The 18,176-nt window shown below is 42.0% G+C and overlaps 1 protein-coding gene across 1 annotated transcript in view; it reads left to right on the plus strand.

Annotated features, from left to right (window-relative positions):
• LOC112101927 (chloride channel protein C-like) overlaps positions 1–18,176 on the plus strand; it is a 107,688-nt gene that overhangs the window by 52,943 nt on the left and 36,569 nt on the right. The window contains 1 exon segment of the mRNA XM_026659506.1: positions 16,075–16,241. Within this exon segment, the coding sequence (XP_026515291.1) occupies positions 16,075–16,241 (167 nt within the window).

The raw sequence follows: 18,176 nt of genomic DNA on the forward strand, positions 1-18,176 counted from the left end.
ACTATAGATGTGCCTTGTGTCAGGCTGTGAGTAGCTGGATTGTGTATTCTCCACTTCAGCCTCCTCCTCTGGGATACATAAGAGCCACAAATTAGATTGCCAGCAGCTGTGGTTTGTTTTCAATCTCCCCAGTTTTACCTTCTGGCATTTCTGTGAATTTTCTCTGCTAGCTTGTGTGTCACTTATTCTGTGGTCTTTCTGAAGGATTTTGTTCCATGTCATTCACTTCATCCATTACTTGTGTTGATTTTGTTTCAAGTTGTTGAAATGCCCAGTAGTCCATATAATGTTTTAAAACTCATAAATATTCTGTCCTCTGACGAGAAGGAGTGGTAAGCAAGCAACTTTGTTTTCCTGGGGAGTTCAGTGTCCCTATCAGAACTCAAACGGTTTCTCCACACTGTCAGTTGCACCAGCTGTTACACTCTGTCTACTGTATTATGTTTTATATTGTGCTAATAATCACGGTATCTGCCTCTTTAATATGCTCTTTCACTTCCCCTCTTTGAGACTCTAATTTATAGGCAGCATCTATTTTGGCAGAGGGAGGAGAGAGTACACAGGTAGCAGAACTGTAGCCTAGATGATCTATATTCTCAATCTCATAGTTTTCTGCCTAGATGTTTCCCCTTATTTTGTGGTTTTGTGAGAACTTTCTCACTTGTGAGGGAGGTGGGACCTATAAAGGGGGCTGGGTGTTACTTGGGAGAGTGATGGGAGAGGGGTTCTTCCCCTCCCCCCCCAAGTTGAATGACTAGGAAGGAGTTGGGGGTGAAGAGTGTGAGGTATGCATATGTGGGGGAGAGACTCATTCATCTGCTCTTCCTTCCAAACTACCTGTTCCCTAGCTCCAGTGATTTATTGTAAGGGGGGAGGGTAGTAGTAATTAATCCTATTCTTCCCATATCCTCCTTTTTAATCAAGGTATCTCTTGACTTTAAAACATCCACTAATTCCCCACTGCAGGTGTTTCTCCTTGGCACCATAGTTTTCTCTATTTTGCATTATTCTTTGTTAAATATATTCTCAAGTGCCCCCAAACTGAATTGGTCCAGAGTTCAGGTTGCCCATTGATATCTCATGCCCTTCCAGAGTGTGGGGGTGGCTGACCTTGAGCTTTTGAGGATCAGGTGGTAAGGAGTTAGAGTAATGGGGTGTAGACCTCTGACGAGCAGGAGATATGGGATTGGGGTGCCTGCCCTCCCCCACAGTGGGGCCTTAACATTCCCTCCTGGAGCTGGCAATAGCCAGTGGGAATGGTTTAGTGAGGATGGTGCAAAGATTAAGAAACTACCAAAGTGGGTGCGGATTCTCTGTCTCTTCAAGTCTTCAGTTCCAGACTGGATGCCTTTCTGGAAGATATGTGTAAGTCAAACACAAGTTATTAGGCTCAGTACAGGGGTAACTGGCTGTTATAGAGAAGGTCAGACTAGCTGATCTAATGGTCCCCTGTGGCCTTAAAACCTATAAATCTTGTTTTCAGAACACTGTCCCAAAATGAGGAGTGTTGGCCTGCTAGTGAGACAGGATGGGATTCCCTTCAGAGGTCGTCATTCCTTTAAAAAGCAATAAGGTTCATGGTTAACAGGTGTTGCCTGATCACAAACACTTCCTTCAGGAGATGTGTTCTGCTTTTGTTGCACCAGCAGTCCTTGCTGGCCCATTGAGCAAGTGCCTAGGCTGAGAATTGACCCATGGTCTCCTGTATGGTGAGAGCAGCACAACAATTACACACTGTTTTAAAAGAAATGAGTTTTATGTTTCTGATAGACCTAAACAGGATTGAAGTTAAATACAGCAAATAAAGTGACTGCAAAAATGGCATGGCAGAATTCCATGTTTATAGAGTCAAATGGGTTAGGGTGGGTTGAACATTTTATATCAAAACTATTTTCTGACAGAAAATTGGTTTTTTGACTAAACAGATTATTTCGCAAGAAGTGTCTGTTTTCCATGGAAAATTCTGAATATTCCTCAAGAAACTGAAGAGCTCATTTTACTTTATTGACTGGGCTCCCCAGCCAGATGACATCTCCCATGATACTTCATGGCTAGAGATTTCTGTGATATAGCACAGAGGAATAGTAAGGGAGAAGACTGGTCCATCATGGGACATGTAGTCTGGCCAGGGAGCTCAATCCACAGAAGAAAATGGGAGCATAGGAGGCTCTGAAATGATAATTTCCATGAGGGATTGCGACAGCATTTCCACATCAAAATTTTTGGTTTTTGATTTTTTGACAAAAAATGAAAATTTTCTGCAAGGAAAACAGCTGATTTGTTGACCAGCTCTAACACTGGTACCATAAAAAATTGTATAGTTTAGATAGGTGGGGGTTTTCGCTATCTTCTGGCCCTGAAAACTCAACCTTTGATCCAAAAGTCAAACTGGGCTCTTACTGGCTCATGCATAATCACCAGTAGAGAAACGTCTCTACAGCTAGAATAGAATTTAGTTAAAAATTGTGTAGATATTGCAAGCCAGAAGAAAATCCAGGTTTGTGTTTTTGATAGTGGTACACACTTGGCTACCTGAAATAAAATGCAGTAACATTTCTTTTTGTTAGTTAAATAAGTAGACATGATTCTGAATTAGAAACAGACCAAAATCAAAACTCAAGATTCAAAAATCCTTGTTCTGTGGGAAAGTTCAGACCTGGAGCTGGTTTTTGCCACTCAGATTCATCTCTGCTGTAAGTACAGAACTGTAGTGTAAGAAGATATCATTGTATAGTCACTTTTCTGACCATGGCTTACAGTAGATTTAAAGGTTATTTATCAAATGATCTAATATATTCCACTGTATAATTATACATTTGGGACATGTAGTATGAAAATTCATGAGAATTTACTGTGCAGAAGTTATTTTTAATTCATATCTTCTCTGTTTTTAATTTCTTTCAAATTACAAAAAGCAGTTGGATTCTGCTACAAACTAAATCCTTGCCAAAAGTAATTTGTTTCCAAATTAAATCCATTTTGAAGCTACACGGTCATTAAAAAGTATCTGAAACCATTAAGCTATATTTTATTTTTAATTTATGTAACTCTAGAATACAGACGACAATTTTTCCAAATTTTGAGAAAATGAATTATTTCTGGGACAAAGTCTGGTACAGCAAGTTTCTTTCAGCATGGAGTATTTATCATCATCAGAATTAAAAAGCCCTGGGGTTTATAATACATATACTGGCACACTCTGCAGTATTGCAAATGGCTAGGGTTCAGTATGCTGAACTCTAGAGCTAGTCAAAATATTTTCAACGAAAAGTATTTTTATAAAAAATGGCGTTTGGTCAAAAATGAAGTTTTTTTGGTTTGTTTTTGTTTTCTACAAAATTGTTCATGTTTTCACTGGTTTTTTTGAACTACCAAAAAGAAAATGCTTTGTTTGTCTCAAACTCAAATATTTTTGACAAAAAGGAAAAAATGTTTAATTTTCATAGAAATTTTTCCTGAGGGGATGGGGAATCACAATGTTGTGACTAGTTCTACTGAGTTTCCCTCTCTGGCCTTGCTGCTCCGCCTCCGAGACAGGGGTAACTTAACAGATGCACAGCAGTGCTCTTGTGAATGCAGAGTTGAGTTCTCTTGTATTTGCTGTCCTGCTCAACGCTCTTTTGTACTTACACATGTAACCTTGTACAAATGATGTGCAGAATCAAGACCTGCTCTGGGTTCAGTTACATGGTCATGAAGATCCTATGCCTTGCTTACACTAGCATTTCCAATGGCAGTAGTGTGACCATAAGAAATGTCCCCAAATGTGCCAGTGGAGGTACAGTCCAAGAAGTGGTCAGTCCAGGTCAGAGCATATCAGTGAAGAAACTTGCATTGCTGTGATCAGTGTTGCAACCACGGGAGCATCTTTCCTCCTTTCCTGTCCGTTAGTTACCTTCTACAAACATTAATTTTTACTAATGCTTGGGAGGATGAATGGCACTGGGCAGTGATCTGGGAAACTCTGGTTGAATTCCTGACTGCCACATGGACTTCCCAAGATCACACAAGTCTAGCCAGTGCTGTAAAATTGAGAAAATAGTACTTCCTTATCTCACAGGAGTGCTGTGAGGATAAACTCCATTAATGAGAGTGAGCTGTTCAGATACTAGGGTGATAAGGGCCATGTAAGTAACTAGGTAGATTTTTTTTCTTTTTTAAAAAAAGACATGGGTAGGAAAAGAGCCCCTATCCCATACATTGATATATAGCAGCATCCCTTATGGAAAAACATAAGCGAACATTATAAATGAGCGTTAGAAGATACTATCAACAAAAATGTCTTTTAAAACATTTATTTGGCGGTCAGGCTTGTTGAAAGAGCTGTATTGCCTTTCTGTCCTTCCAGCCCAGTTTTAATCTCATAACAGCCTCCTCAAAAATGTTTTATATTAAAATGGCAGGCAGTACAATATAAACAGCTTCTAGATGCAGCTCTTTCTGCCAAATGTAACACTAAAAAAGCCCCAAAACGAAAGAGAAGAGTGCATTTACTCGCAAGGCTCATCTTTCCCTTCCTTCTCCTTGCCTAGGAATACTGCACCCAATTCTGAGGGGACACAGACAATGAGAGAGAGAGAGGACTGTAAAAGGCTTTCCTCACTGTTCTGATGGCAACACAGATTTGTGTGTGTGTGTGTGTGTGTGTGTGTGTGTGTGTGTGAGAGAGAGAGAGAAAACAACCACCATAACACCACACACCTCAAGACAATGAAATGCCTTAAAGGGAAATCAAACTGACTGAACAAGTGCATTTCAGCTGAAGAAACTTGCATCGGCAATCTTCAGAGAGCAGTAGGAAAGACACTCCTGCCATTAAGAAAGAACTGTTTTGGTATAAATAAATATTAGATGACCTGGAAAATAGGTCACGTAGAAATAATATGAGGCTGCTGGAACTACCTGAGGGCTCAGACACAGGCACTGTAGAGGATTTTCTGCAGGATTTGCTAGTTAAATCTCTGGAGCATGAAGCATTTCCTGCACCACTAGTCATTGACAAGGCACATACTACAGGGACCTCACCCAGAGGCTGCTTTTTGGCTAGCAAGAGCAGACATGCATCCACTCCTAAGACAAGATTAAATTTTGTTCTCAGCTATGCCCATGTAAATATAAAGATACTTTTTTGACTTTAATGGAGTTACTCCAAATTTACAGTGATGTAACTCAAGGCCAGATTTGGCTCATAGTCAGGGTCCTTCAAGCAGCCAAATATTTTGGCAAAACCACAACCAAGGGCTCTACACTGTTGTTTTCCCTACTAGTTTTGGTTGGAAGGTTTTAAAAAAGTGCAAGTCTTTTGAAGAAGCAAGGGCAAGCTTAGTGAAAGAAATCTCGACAACACCATATTTTCCCTACAAAGCTGAGAATGGATTTTTGAAGGGAAGCATCTTCTCTTTGCTGACCCAGAGGAAGTGCTTAATTAACTGGAAACTCACCCAGCAAGTTCTTCTCAGGGCTAGAATGTCTAGTGAACCAGCCAGTCTCACTAAAATACTTTAGGGCTCAATTAACACTTTACCCCAACACCTTAGATGCTTCACAAAAGTTGTGTTGACCGGGTCTGGTTTCCTGTCACTCAGTTGTCTGATTTTTCAACTATGGGAAATTAAACTATACTAAGCTGCTTAGACCTATTTTCTAAAAATGTCTTGGCCTTCAGACATTCATGGTAGGACAATTGTTTTGTTCTGCCTTCTCTTTGCTGTCCGGAGGAGCTACTATAGTTCATCTTATTCCAAAAAGCAGCACCAGAGCCTCATAGATTATGAAGTCTAGCATCTTTTATAAAGAAAGGGTGACACATGCTAGTGTTTATGCCCCAAATTTATGCTCTAGAATTATTTGAGGGAAGTTCTACAGCCTGTATTATACAGGAGGCCAGCCTAGATGATCACAATGGTCCCTTCTGGCTTTGGAATCTCTAAATCTATAAATGGAATTAACTCCAGTTTTATTCAAATTATCCACACTTCAGAATTGCAATTACTGATCTTTATACTTCAGGATAATCACAAAACCTCAAATATATTAATTATATACAGAACTGGATTGCTGCCCCTTTTCTACCCGAGAAGCTAGTCAAAGTTTAGGGGCCTGAGGATGTTCCAGTTGGGAGTAGAAAACGGTGATAGTCAAAGGTATTTCTTTGATACAGTTGGTTTTTTTTAACCAAGAATGTACAAAGTCCTGTTTCTCTGAACTCAGAAAGAATCAAATAGCAGGACACAGCTTCTTTTGCTCACAGCACCACGAACACTCGTCAGCCAACACCAGACCCAAAAGCACACTTGCTAGCTTTTTCTAGGATCACACTGTGCTCACAGGCTGTTGCTTGACCTCATTCCTCCTCCGAGTCTCTCTGTTTACATCAGCTCCCCCTCCCCGATACTCAGCAAAAAGCCCTCCCCTCACAGTCCAAAACTCCTGGGCAGGATCTATTAGGCCTTGTTTTAGATGTAGGCTGTTAACTGTCTCACAACTACTGTATTTTAAGTGAAGGGTACATTCACACATCAGTTTGAACAAGGTTTTAAGTCAGCCCATAACAAGGTTTAATCCAGCTCATGACAGGGGCATTTGAAAGGTTCTGGTTTCAGTACTGCTTAAATTGGGCAGAGATCCACTCCTTACTCCTTCCTATAAGCAAGTAATCCCTGTGAACAATGATTTTAAGATTTTTAGCTCAATTGCAAGGTAGGAGAGTTGAAGGGTGTTTACCTGGGTTAATATACAAAGCCCAATCTGGGTTTATGTAGTACAGGGGTTCTCAAACTTCAATGCACCGCGACCCCCTTCTGACAACAAAAATTACTTCATGACCCGAGGATGGGTGGAGGGTGGGGGCAAAGCCTGAGCCCCACCACTCCGGGCAGGGGGGCCAAAGCTGAAGCTCAAGTCAGGGTACCTGCAACCTGAACTGAAGCCCTCGGGCTTTGGCTTCGGCCCTGCGGAGTGGGGCTCGGGCTTCAGCCCTGGGCCTCAGCAAGTCTAAGCCAACCCTGGCGACCCCATTCAAAGGGGGTCGGGACTTTGGGGTCCCGACCCACAGTTTGAGAACCATCTTCCATCCAAAGATCTCTCAGCACTTTTCTGAGTCTCTGAAAGGAATCGCACATGATGCTTCTCTTTTTCAGATGTTATTCTGCCATAATCTATTTACAGTTCTCTTTCCAAAGCTCGTCTACTTGTTATGTTTTACTTTTACTTGAGATTCAAGAGCATTAGTTTTTAATGAGCAATTCACCCAATAAATAAATAAATAAATAAAATGCTGAGCATTCTCCCTTTTTGGTGGGCTTCAGACAAGTGCAAATATTTAGGCTCACACGCGGAGAATCAGACTAGATCTCCCTGAAATTTTTTTCTATCAAAGCAAATGAAAAGTTAGTATAGAAAAGTGTATTTATAGTTCACAGAAGTTGGGTACATCAATGTCATTAAAATGAGTGTATTACCTAAAGTCCTTTCTATGCTCCAGAGCCTTCCTGTACATAAACTGTGGGAGACAATATTTCAGAAGATACAGAAGACACCTTTGTCAGTTGGTTCATTTTGGAATAAGATTGCTATAGTAAGGCTAGCGCCATTCTTCTTTTAGAGAAATGAGCTTTGTCAGACCCCTGTTTTTAGATATTTGGGCTACACATTTGTGGATCCTGGAGATTACTTGTCTCTAGGATGCTAGAGACTCCTCTCCATGGTCCAGGAATTGCTGAGGACCTGCGAGCTCTGAATAGAAGAATCTTCCTAATTGTGCAATTCTCATAGCATTTCTAATTTGGCATGAAGTCCTTACAAACTGTAAATCTACTCAGGGTGTGTTGCCTTTGTGGATTCTGATGCACAGTTCCCATATGCAAGATGCTTTAAGAAGTCATCTTTTTCAGCAGTGTGAGGAGCTGGAAATCATAACTTTTCAGGACCAGTGTGACAATAGAGTCTTTTGAGAGGATTTATTATTCTTGCTTACTATATCTCAGCATCCCATTTCTACAGCTACCTCCAGCAGAGATGATTTATTAAGGAAGTGACTGACTTTACAGTTTTTAATTAATCTGTTTTTCATCAGTTTATGCTTACTGAACCACTTAGAGAGTGAATTTTTTTTATCAGTGTTTAAGAATAAAGTAATAAACATATATGTCTGGATGGGAGAGACATACTCATTTACAGACTAATCTGAAAATGAATGGTGACAGAAAAGAATTCCTGTTAATGGACATGGTCTTAGACAGGATAGTTTTCTTTAAAGATGAACTGTCCTGAACAGATATCTGTTCTCCAAATGTTGAAGACAATTACACAGAGAAACTAGGAAACCTGCTTAGGGGGGAAATACACAGAGGGTGTCCCTACCCTGAGAAGGCCTTCCTCATGGCCTGATCCCAAATTAAAATGGGGGGAGTTTGACAATCCACCCAATAGTCAGAAATGTTGTAGGTATATTATTATTCGGGAGAGAAGATGGCTCAAGTGCTTTGCACAAAATTATGAAGAACAACCTGATCATATCCTATATATAGATCAATAAGTTTGTTTACTGGAAACTTTTGATGCAAATCTCTGTACCCCATGAGCTGGTACTGACACTGGCAAATACCTTTAGACTGGGGTGGCATAGGTACAACCATTACTGCTTTAAAACCCTTATCCTAAAGGGTGTGTGTAGGGGCGTGTGTGTGTGTGTGTGTGTGTGTGTGTGTATGTGTGTGTGTGTGTATATATATATATATATATATAAATAAAATTATACACCTCTACCCCGACATAACACGAATTCGGATATAACGCGGTAAAGCAGTGCTCCGGGGGGGGCAGGGCTGCGCACTCCGGCGGATCAAAGCAATTTCACCTATAACGCGGTAAGATTTTTTTTGGCTCCCGAGGACAGCGTTCTATCGGGGTAGAGGTATTAAGTGGTCATATCACAGTCTTGTTGGCATTTCCTCCTGGAAAATGAGAGAAATGATCAAAAGGTTTCTGTTGACTACAGAGAACTGAAACAGCTGCTGAAGCTATAAGTGTTTTTTTGGCTGCATTCAGCTCATGGCAGCATACGCTTAAAGTGGAACAGCTCTGCTTCCACTTGTCAGAAAAGCGTTTTCATCTCCTTTTCTGTAAAATTTTGTAGAGTGATGGTCTCTAAGGGCATGCCAAGTGCCAGTGTTGCTGCCCAGTGCCAGTCTTTACATGGAAACCATGGGATTTAAAGACCTAGCAGGACTAGAATGCCCATTGTTTAATTCTCCCCTTAAGCGCTAAATTGTCTTATGCTTGTGAGAGGCTGTTTGTTCAGTATCTTCCCAAATTCTAAACCTCCAGGCAGGTGAATATTATATTTGTAAAGAATAATGGTGAATTCTTACAAAGGATTCCTGCCTACCATGGACAATGTTCTGTAAATCTGGGGAGGGAGGGAGTAATTTCTGTCCCTTCCTTGATTTCTGCTCAATGAGGAAGGCAGCTTGTATGTTTGAAAGAACAGTCATATGTATTGCAGTCACTTGCATCTTTCCTGTTCATGAATGTAATCATGAACTGTGCCTTTTCTGCATTTGTAATGATAAGTGTAAATATGAAATGACTATTCACTAGAAGGTGGTGATTCATTCCCTGTGACTGGGTGCGTATTACTTTTTCATGAATGGAAATAAAAAATCTTTGGGGGAAGTGTTTTCTATATCAGCAACCTTGAGTGGAATGAAGTTCTGTTGTGACTGTATTCACAGAGGTAAAATAAAACCTAGAAACATGTTAACTATTGTTTGTTTGAAAACTGGGGGAGTTTTTTAAAAGCCTGTTTTAAGTAAACTGCATTTTTTAAAATTTCCTGAGCATCTGTCCTTCTCGCTTTGATGTGTCATGCCTGGTGATGCTGTTAATAAAATACATAATTATGTGTTATGTAATAAAACCGAACTAACATGAATGTCACTAATGGATTATAATGACGTGGAGGCCTGGGAAACTCAGGGCCATGAAGCTTGCTGAAAAGTGACATGGGTAACAAAAGGCGATATTGTTTTGAAACATTTTGCTAGTAAACTAATTACATAGCAAAAGCAAGGTGAAACTTACGAGCTTGCTGATCTATGAAGTGCCAGCTCAGAGTGCTTCCATACTCTATCTGGCTTTGGGCAAAGAATTTTTTGGCATGGCCTGTTGCACCCATGAGACCAAAAGGAAAAAAGTTTGGCTATATATTAAAAATATTTGCGCCCACTTTGAATATATATGTATATAAAACTAAATTACATCTTGGAGAACTGCCCCTAAAATGCTGGTTGGAAAGAATATGTGGTTTTGTTTGCTCTTATCTTTCCTTTGCTTCCATGTCTTTATCTTGTTCCATCTCCCACTTGCTTTTCTGTCTCTCTCCACATGCCACATCTGTTCTGTTCCTCTCCATGCTCCATGTCTCCTTCTATACTGTAATTAGCCTGAAGATTCTTCTGTCACAGTGTGGGCAGGCCTAATGATCCTCCAGCCTAGGCCAAAGTTCCTTTTGGTGCAGGGCCAGGGCTGGGCTGAGTTGCTGCTGTTGTGCACTTTTAAGGCTCTATACTTTGAACCTCTCAGCAGCAGGGGGCAGACAACACTTCTCTGAGCTGAGGATGCTAATAAAGCATTGTTAGGAGTGATGTATGTTAAAGATTGGATCACTTGAATCCAGCAGAGGTTTTACAAATCAAGTTCTTTGCTTCTTAAATCTTACTGCAAGACCCCCACAAAGCATTTTGTATCATCACTTTGCATCATTATCATCACCAGAACTTTGTCCTTCAGCTGTATGTTTTTGACTGGTTTTTGCTGTTGCGTTTCTCTGCAGTTAGTGCTAAGAGTGACATTTTGACAGAATGGTTGCTTTTATTATACTCATGACACTGTACCCTTGTGCTGGACACCTTTGTGTATTGTGATTCCTTCCCTGTGTATTGCAATCAAATCGAAACTCTGTTTGTTCTAGCCTTGTATTCTGTGTGCCTTTGTGTGCATTTTTAATGAGATGCACTTCAAGTCTTTCACTGCTTACTAGGGTGACCAGATGTCCCATTTTTAAAGGGATGGACAGTCCGGTACTTAAGCCCTCCTGCAGGTGTCCTGACTTTTTCTTAAAAATGGGCAAATTGTCCCATATTTTCTGTCTCCCCCCTTCACCAGTACTGGCGGGTCCTGATGCTGGCCGGATCCCTGCTCACCAGCCACTCACCCACCAGCACTGAGTGGGGGGGGTCCAGTGGCTGGTGTTGGGGTGGGTGTGCAAGGGGGCTGGTGGCGGGGCACAGATGCAATGCACAGGGCTGACCGCTTCCTCTGCTGGTCTGTCAATGCAACCCCCGCTGTGTGCCGGCTCTCGGCCAGCAGGGCCCCCACCCCCGTCCCATTTCTGGATGGGGCTGGCTGCGCACTGCAGTGGATGTTGAGTGTGGGCAGGCGCCAAGCGGCGGCCTCTCTCTGTCCTCTCCTTGCTTTGCTCCTTCACCCCCCCCAGTCCTGATGCTCCTCCATATCCCACCCAGCGGGGCGCGTCCCGCTCACCAACAGGCTCCTTCTTTTCCCCACTGCCTATGGCTGGGCTGGCACCCGGGGAAAACCCAAGACCCTCTGGCCTGTGCGCATGTGCCAAAGCCCCACCCAGCACTGGCACGGGGAAGCCTCTCTGCCCTTCAGCTAAGTTCTAGAGTGGTGTGTGTGTGTGTGGGAGCGATTTCCAGCCTGTTCCTGCCCTGAACCTGCAGCCTCCAAAGCAGCCCCTGGGGCACCCTCTTCACCCCCCCCCGCCTCGCCCTGGGTCCTGCCTCCAGAGAGCACGGGGCTGCTCCATCCCCTAGGCACCCTCCCCTGCTGAGCCACCTCTCTGGCTGAGTTCGCTGAAGCCCCTGCAGTCAGGTTCTCTGGGCCCTGGTGTACAATGCATCCTGAGGGCTTAACCCCTTCCTGCCTGCACTGTAGCCAGAGGTGGCTGAGTTATGTAGGTGGCCAGCAGCAGCCTGGAAGTGTTAGCTGCCTTTCGACACTGTGCAGGCAGGAAGGGACAAGCTGTTTCCAGCCACATGGGGGGGGAGGGGAAAGGCGATATGAGAAGAGATGAGCTCTGCAAAGACATGGGCCAGGTCATCGCTTCCCCCACTCCTCCTCCCCTGTGGCTGGAAGCAGCTCCGCTCCCATCCCTTCCCTCCCACACAGTGCCGAAAGCCTTCTGCTGGCCACATTCTGGTGTGAATCCTGGGAGAAATCTGGGGAGGGGGGGCATGTGGCCTTGCGTGCCCCACCCCCCCACGTGCTGCCTCGGGAAGACACAGTGCCAGGTACCAGTAGAGGCGGGTCAGTCCCGGGGGCCCAGCCAGGCATGTAGAGCGGAGAGTGCCGGGTAGGTCACCCTCTTCCCCCTACCCCGTGTGAGGGAGGTGTACGGGAGTGTGTGTGTGGGGGGGGTAGGGTGTGTGTGTGTGTGTGTGTGTGTCTCTCCATGTGAACCCTAAAGCCTTGAAGACAAGAAGGTAAATAAAAAGAATCCAACTACGTAGTATTTCTTTTTAACAGGGGCTCAGTCAACTTGATGGTAATTTTAATGTTTGTACTGTTTAGTTCTGATTGATTGCCATTGAACTCGCTTGAATATGAGTAATTTTACCAGGTGTCTCATATTCAGCATAGGGAAATAAACCAGGGGCTGCTCCAGCATGTGCCTGGGGTGGCAAGCCGCGGGGGGCGGCCTCCAGTCGCCATGAGGGTGGCAGTCAGACTGCCTTCGGCGGCACGCCTGCGGGAGGTCTGTCGGTCCCGAGACTTCGGCGGCAATTTGGCGGTGGGTACGCTGAAGGCGTGGGACCAGCGGATCTCCCGCAGGCATGCCGCCGAAAGTCGCCTGACTGCCGTGCTTGGGGCAGCAAAATACATAGAGCCGCCCCTGCCAACTGCTTGCTAACAGTATCATTTGGGAAGCTCAATCTTCTTTAGGCCTGTGAAGCCAAGACCATTTTTTGTGACAAATGTACTTTAAACCGGTTATTGCTTGTGCCAATAACCAAAAATAATTTGTTCTCTAATTGGTCTATATGTTAACTATTCAAATTTGTGTGACTATCAGGCCTTTAAGGTAAGGATCAATGGTCTTGGCATCTGGTTTGTTAAAAAAGAAAAAGTGTCTATATCAAGTAACATTCTTGCACAGATCAAAGTTTCCTTGACATTTATGAATTATTTTGTTTAGCAGTTTGCTCTCCCCTTCATATTCCCACTTTGAATGTACTATGGTTCCCAAAGCCTCTGATATTTTTGCCTTCCCCATTTTAGCTTCATTACCACTTGCTTCCAGGAAAATTTCAAAGCACTGTAATCATCTCTTTCAGTTCCCTTATCTAATGAAGATTCAGGGGAACTTCATTTGCTCTGTTTTTGCCAGAGATTTAGTTTATGTCTTCCCCCATGTAATAAAGATGTTGACATGCAAGAGTTCTGGTTACTGACCTGTCTTTATTAATTGGCCCCAGCCATCTGACATAGGCCTGTCTTATCAAAATTAATATCTTTGTTGCACAACAGTAGTTATTAGCCACTGGAGTCCGTGAATTCTGTTACACACAATGGCTATTGTTACTCACTGTGGATGGAGCATTCAATATTTGCAATGCACCATTATAGAGAAGGACCTGAACCAAACCCCTGGATCACAACACCCCAAAACTCTGGGAAATTTCAGATTACATCTGCACTTTGAAGCTATGGCCCATTATTGCAAATACCTTTTGCCTATTTCAGTGCATATCTTGTCTGCTGTATGTTGAACAGTCTGCCATCTGCAACTGAAAGAAAGGAGGAAGCACGTAGGTTGAAATAGAACCGAAGAAGGGATTAAAAACTAGTGAACATAGAAATCTTAATATTAATTATAAAGCAGGACTGTTAAGATCTAGGCAATTTAATAATGAGATCTCAACATATTCTGAAGAAGATTATAGATGATGGAATCTCGTGTTGATGTTGACGTATGAGGATTTAACAAACACTGAAGAAGAATGTGTATGTGAGTTCAGACCAATGCAAGAACCACAAACATGCTTACATGTGGGACAGACAAGATTGTCCATGACCATTGCAGGCTAAAATTTTGTAAAGATTGTAAATGTGTAACTGAAACACTTAGCAAAATTCTTCATCTGTCCTTCATGAGAAGTTCTTTAGAATTTAGTAGAAATAATGATCTTTCTATAGAATTATAAACCAGTGTAGAGAATGCTATAATGTAATGCTCTATTAAATTCTATATGATGACTCAAGACTTCTATAGGAACAATACCATTCTTCATTGCTTTTTTAAATAGTTTCTATAGAATCCTATTGGTTTTATGCCTATTAATTCTATAAAAGCTTTTCCATAAGGGAGAATAGCAAGATGCTTTTTAAATAGCCTTAAAAGAAATCCACAATGGAGTCCCCTTCCAAATGAGTGAGTTGTGGCACATATGATGAAGGAATTTTTAAAATCCCCCAGTTGCTGTTTTTCTTTTAAATGACATTTTACTGGTGTTTTAAAAATAAAGCAGTTGGGTTCTAGGCTTATGAAGACATTCAAAGAATGCTGCAAAGTTATTAGATGTCATTAAGTATGTCCAAACAGAAAGGACAGTCACATGACCCTGTCGTAGAAGGTCACACATACCACACAAAGCCCTTTTCGTGGTCTTTAAATCACCCTTGATGTTATGATTTGGAACACAGAAACAAGGGCAGGATAGGGATGAGAGTGTAATCATCGGGCAAATGTGCTAAGGCTACCAATTTATCAGGCAGGCATACTGACATTCTTTGAACATAAATTTTTTTTGGGGGGTCCTTATTATTCTCTAGCTGATATTGCAGTTTAACACATACTATTATGCTATAATTTACTTTATATAAAAATGAAGTAAGGTCTTTGCGTATGTGTGTCTGTCTGTCTCGCAGCACACTGGGAAGGAAGTTTGAATGGAAAATAAATGAAAAACATCTTTAGAATGTAAGTGCAGGGGAAATAATGGTCAGTTGGAGAATATGGAGACTGGATAAAAATTACTGTTAGGAAGCAAATGTTTTAAAAGAAAATTTTGCAATGGAATAATGCTGCACTATTATCTTAGACAGCATAAATATTTGTTAATGGCTCGGTTGTCAGTTAGGCATAAATTGTATTGGTTTCATCCATGTCACTTTTTTTATGATGCTGCACTGCTGTTCTGTAACCAAGAGTGTCGTCTTGTATAGTGAAAAGTAGTTAGTGTTTAGAAAGAAAGGGAGAGTGATTACCTTCAGTTTATTCTTACTAGATTTTAGACTATTTTATGATAACACACTGTACACACATATATCACACATCTACAGTCTAGTCTGCAGTTGTCAGCCCTGAGGTTGGGGAGAATGAGGAGCAGGGTGCTGTTTTGCTAGGAAAGAACAGCCTGAGAAGCGTGCCTAATCATGGGGAATCCAATTCAATATTCGTAGCTGTAATAGTGTCACACTGCTAGTGTTCTTCCTCCTCAGGTTTTGTGTGACTTGAACCTGGGCTTCTGCTAGGGGCTTCTTGTTTCCTTCTCCAGCATCCTCTAGAATGATGTCCACCCAAGGCAGCCTGTACAAGGCGCTTGCTCTGTCAGGAAGGAGAATTGTGGGGAAACGGTCTGTCTGCCTAATCTATCGTGAACCCAGCAAGAAAGGAAAATGATTAATTTGATTTGTTTGTTTTTCTTTGAAAGTATTTGTCACAGTGGCAAGGCATTACAAATCTAGTTGCTCCTTCTCTCCTTATTCTGGCCCAATGAGAGAGATTGTCACGAGCCACTTGAAATCTAGGAGTCAAATGTATTTTAAATATAAGTGCAGTTGTTAAAGGATGAGGAGTTCACTTCTACTTTCAGCAGGGAAAGAGAGCAGTGCCCCTCCCTGCTTCCTTTTACCTTAACCCCTGTATTATGTCCAGGAGTCGGTGGTCTTGTTCCAATTCCCATTGGATATGCATCACAGCCATCGCTACCACTGTTCTCTCCAAATATGTCAATAAAGTAACGGAAAGTTCCTCATTCTCCTTTTCAGGTAGAGATCACAAACGATGTACAGTCCTTGCTACTTGTGATGCTGGCTGTCATGGTGGCCAAGATGGTCGGTGACTGGTTTAACATGTCCCTGTATAGCTCCTTACTGAAGTTGAAAGGCATTCCCTACTTAGACTCTGAACCTCTTGCTAGCCACAGGAAAAAACGGTAAGTTTACTAATTTTACTGGTGTTAAAAGATTATGGGCCTAATTCTGCCCTCAGATACATGGGTGATCTTTGTTAATTTAGGACCTGATGCTCTGGAATATTGAATAAAGGACCAAAGGCAGGGCTTGTGCCATGCAAATACCACGGACAATGCCATGCAAATTAAATTACTGTGTTCAATACTCAGACATCACCGTGATAAGTGCAATAGCAATGCCTTAGCTAGCTAAGCTAAGGCATTGCTAGCTAATAAATTTGTTAGTCTCTAAGGTGCCACAAGTACTCCTGTTCTTTTAGCTAGCTAAGTAGGCAGTATTTAAAAGAAAGGGCTGATTGGTCTAATAGAGATTCTGTGAGACTTGTGTGGGAATCATGATAATTTTTCTGGTTTGCTTATTGGCTAATGTGATTCTTGTCCTGGAGCATAGGAATTGCTATGCCAGATCAGACTAGTATTTGGTCTAGTGCATTAGTCTGTCTTTGACAGCAGCCACTGCCAAAAGCTTCATCACTGTAGTGGACACTTATGTAATATCTGACCCATAGGGGGAAGTTATTTCCTACAGGTTGGCTGGTGTTGCAAGGCATGAGGTTTTATAGCCCTTATATTTTTATGTTGTCTAATGTAACTGTGTATTTTCTCATTATCCATATAAATTTCAGTTTAATTAGAAGTCCCCTTGCGCTTGTACTACGAGAGAAGGTAAAACTGAGTGTCTGATTTACTTTCTCTGTACCATTCATTATTTTTCTCTTCTGTAAACTAAACAGCCCTAATCCTTGTTCCACGTAATATTTGCTAACCAGGAGTAAAATAGAGCAATCTTGAGGAAACTATGAGGGAAAAAGTGAAAGTATTTATTTATGTATCGATCTGGGTTCTGACTGACTGAGATTATGTCTACACTTTGAGTTGGAGGTGTAATTCCCAGCTCAAGGAGGCATACCTATGCTAACCATGATTGAGTTAGTGCTCTAAAAATAAGTGTTTCTGCAGCAGTGCTAGCAGTGGGAGGGGTTAGACGCCTCAAGTACTTGCCTAGTGTCTCGGATGGGATTGCATCTTGGATGTGTAGTACCTCCTGCCCTGGGGGGCTACAGTTCTGTTCTTAGTGCATGAGCTTGATCAGAGCTAATGTCTACTGGAGCTGGAAATTATACCTCCAGCTCAAAGTGTAGACACCCAAAGTTTCTTTCTGCTTAACAGACTCATTTGAATTATTTTTAGCCAGGTCCAATAGCTCTTCATAGATGGCTACTGCTGTATTACCTATTTCCTCTAGTATTATGGTCCATTGGACAGTCTTGATTCCTCAAAGGAACCTTTTGAAGAATCAGAAGTTTCAGTGATTCTTACTGTCCATGCTTTGTCACTTTTGACTATCATTACATTTGATAAAAAGTCGCTATCAGGCATGGGGGTTACTACCTGCATTTGATGCAAGAGAGAGCTAGCAATGTGGTAGGAGGAAATCAAAACAATCTGCAAAATTATGGATGTCCTATGTATATAACATGGCAGATAAAATAGAGCAGAAAGGGAGATAAGGTCTCCCTTGGTATTCCAGTCAGATGACATGGCCATGGAAAGAATTACAGCTAGTTTTCCTGGTTCAGAGTGAGGTCTCATACATTTGAAGGCACAGACATAGAAAAATATATCATCTCAGTCATTTCACTCCCACTCTGTTCCCTTCCCTCCTCTTCAGTCTCCTCCCAGGACCATTTTTTTCCCCCCAAAGAGCTTTTTGAAACAGCTCAGTTGCTCTGCATATTAATGTTCTTTTAAATAAGACACAAAAGATAGCAAGGTCAGTAATACAGAAACTAGTGATGAACTTACCCTTGAAAACAACTGATAATTTGCATAGCTGAGTTATCTACACACACACACACACACACACACACACACACACACACACACACACACACA

This window comes from Terrapene carolina, unplaced genomic scaffold, assembly GCF_002925995.2.
Source record: "Terrapene carolina triunguis isolate 2854851 unplaced genomic scaffold, T_m_triunguis-2.0 Scaffold58, whole genome shotgun sequence".
In the NCBI taxonomy this organism is placed as follows: domain Eukaryota; kingdom Metazoa; phylum Chordata; order Testudines; family Emydidae; genus Terrapene; species Terrapene triunguis.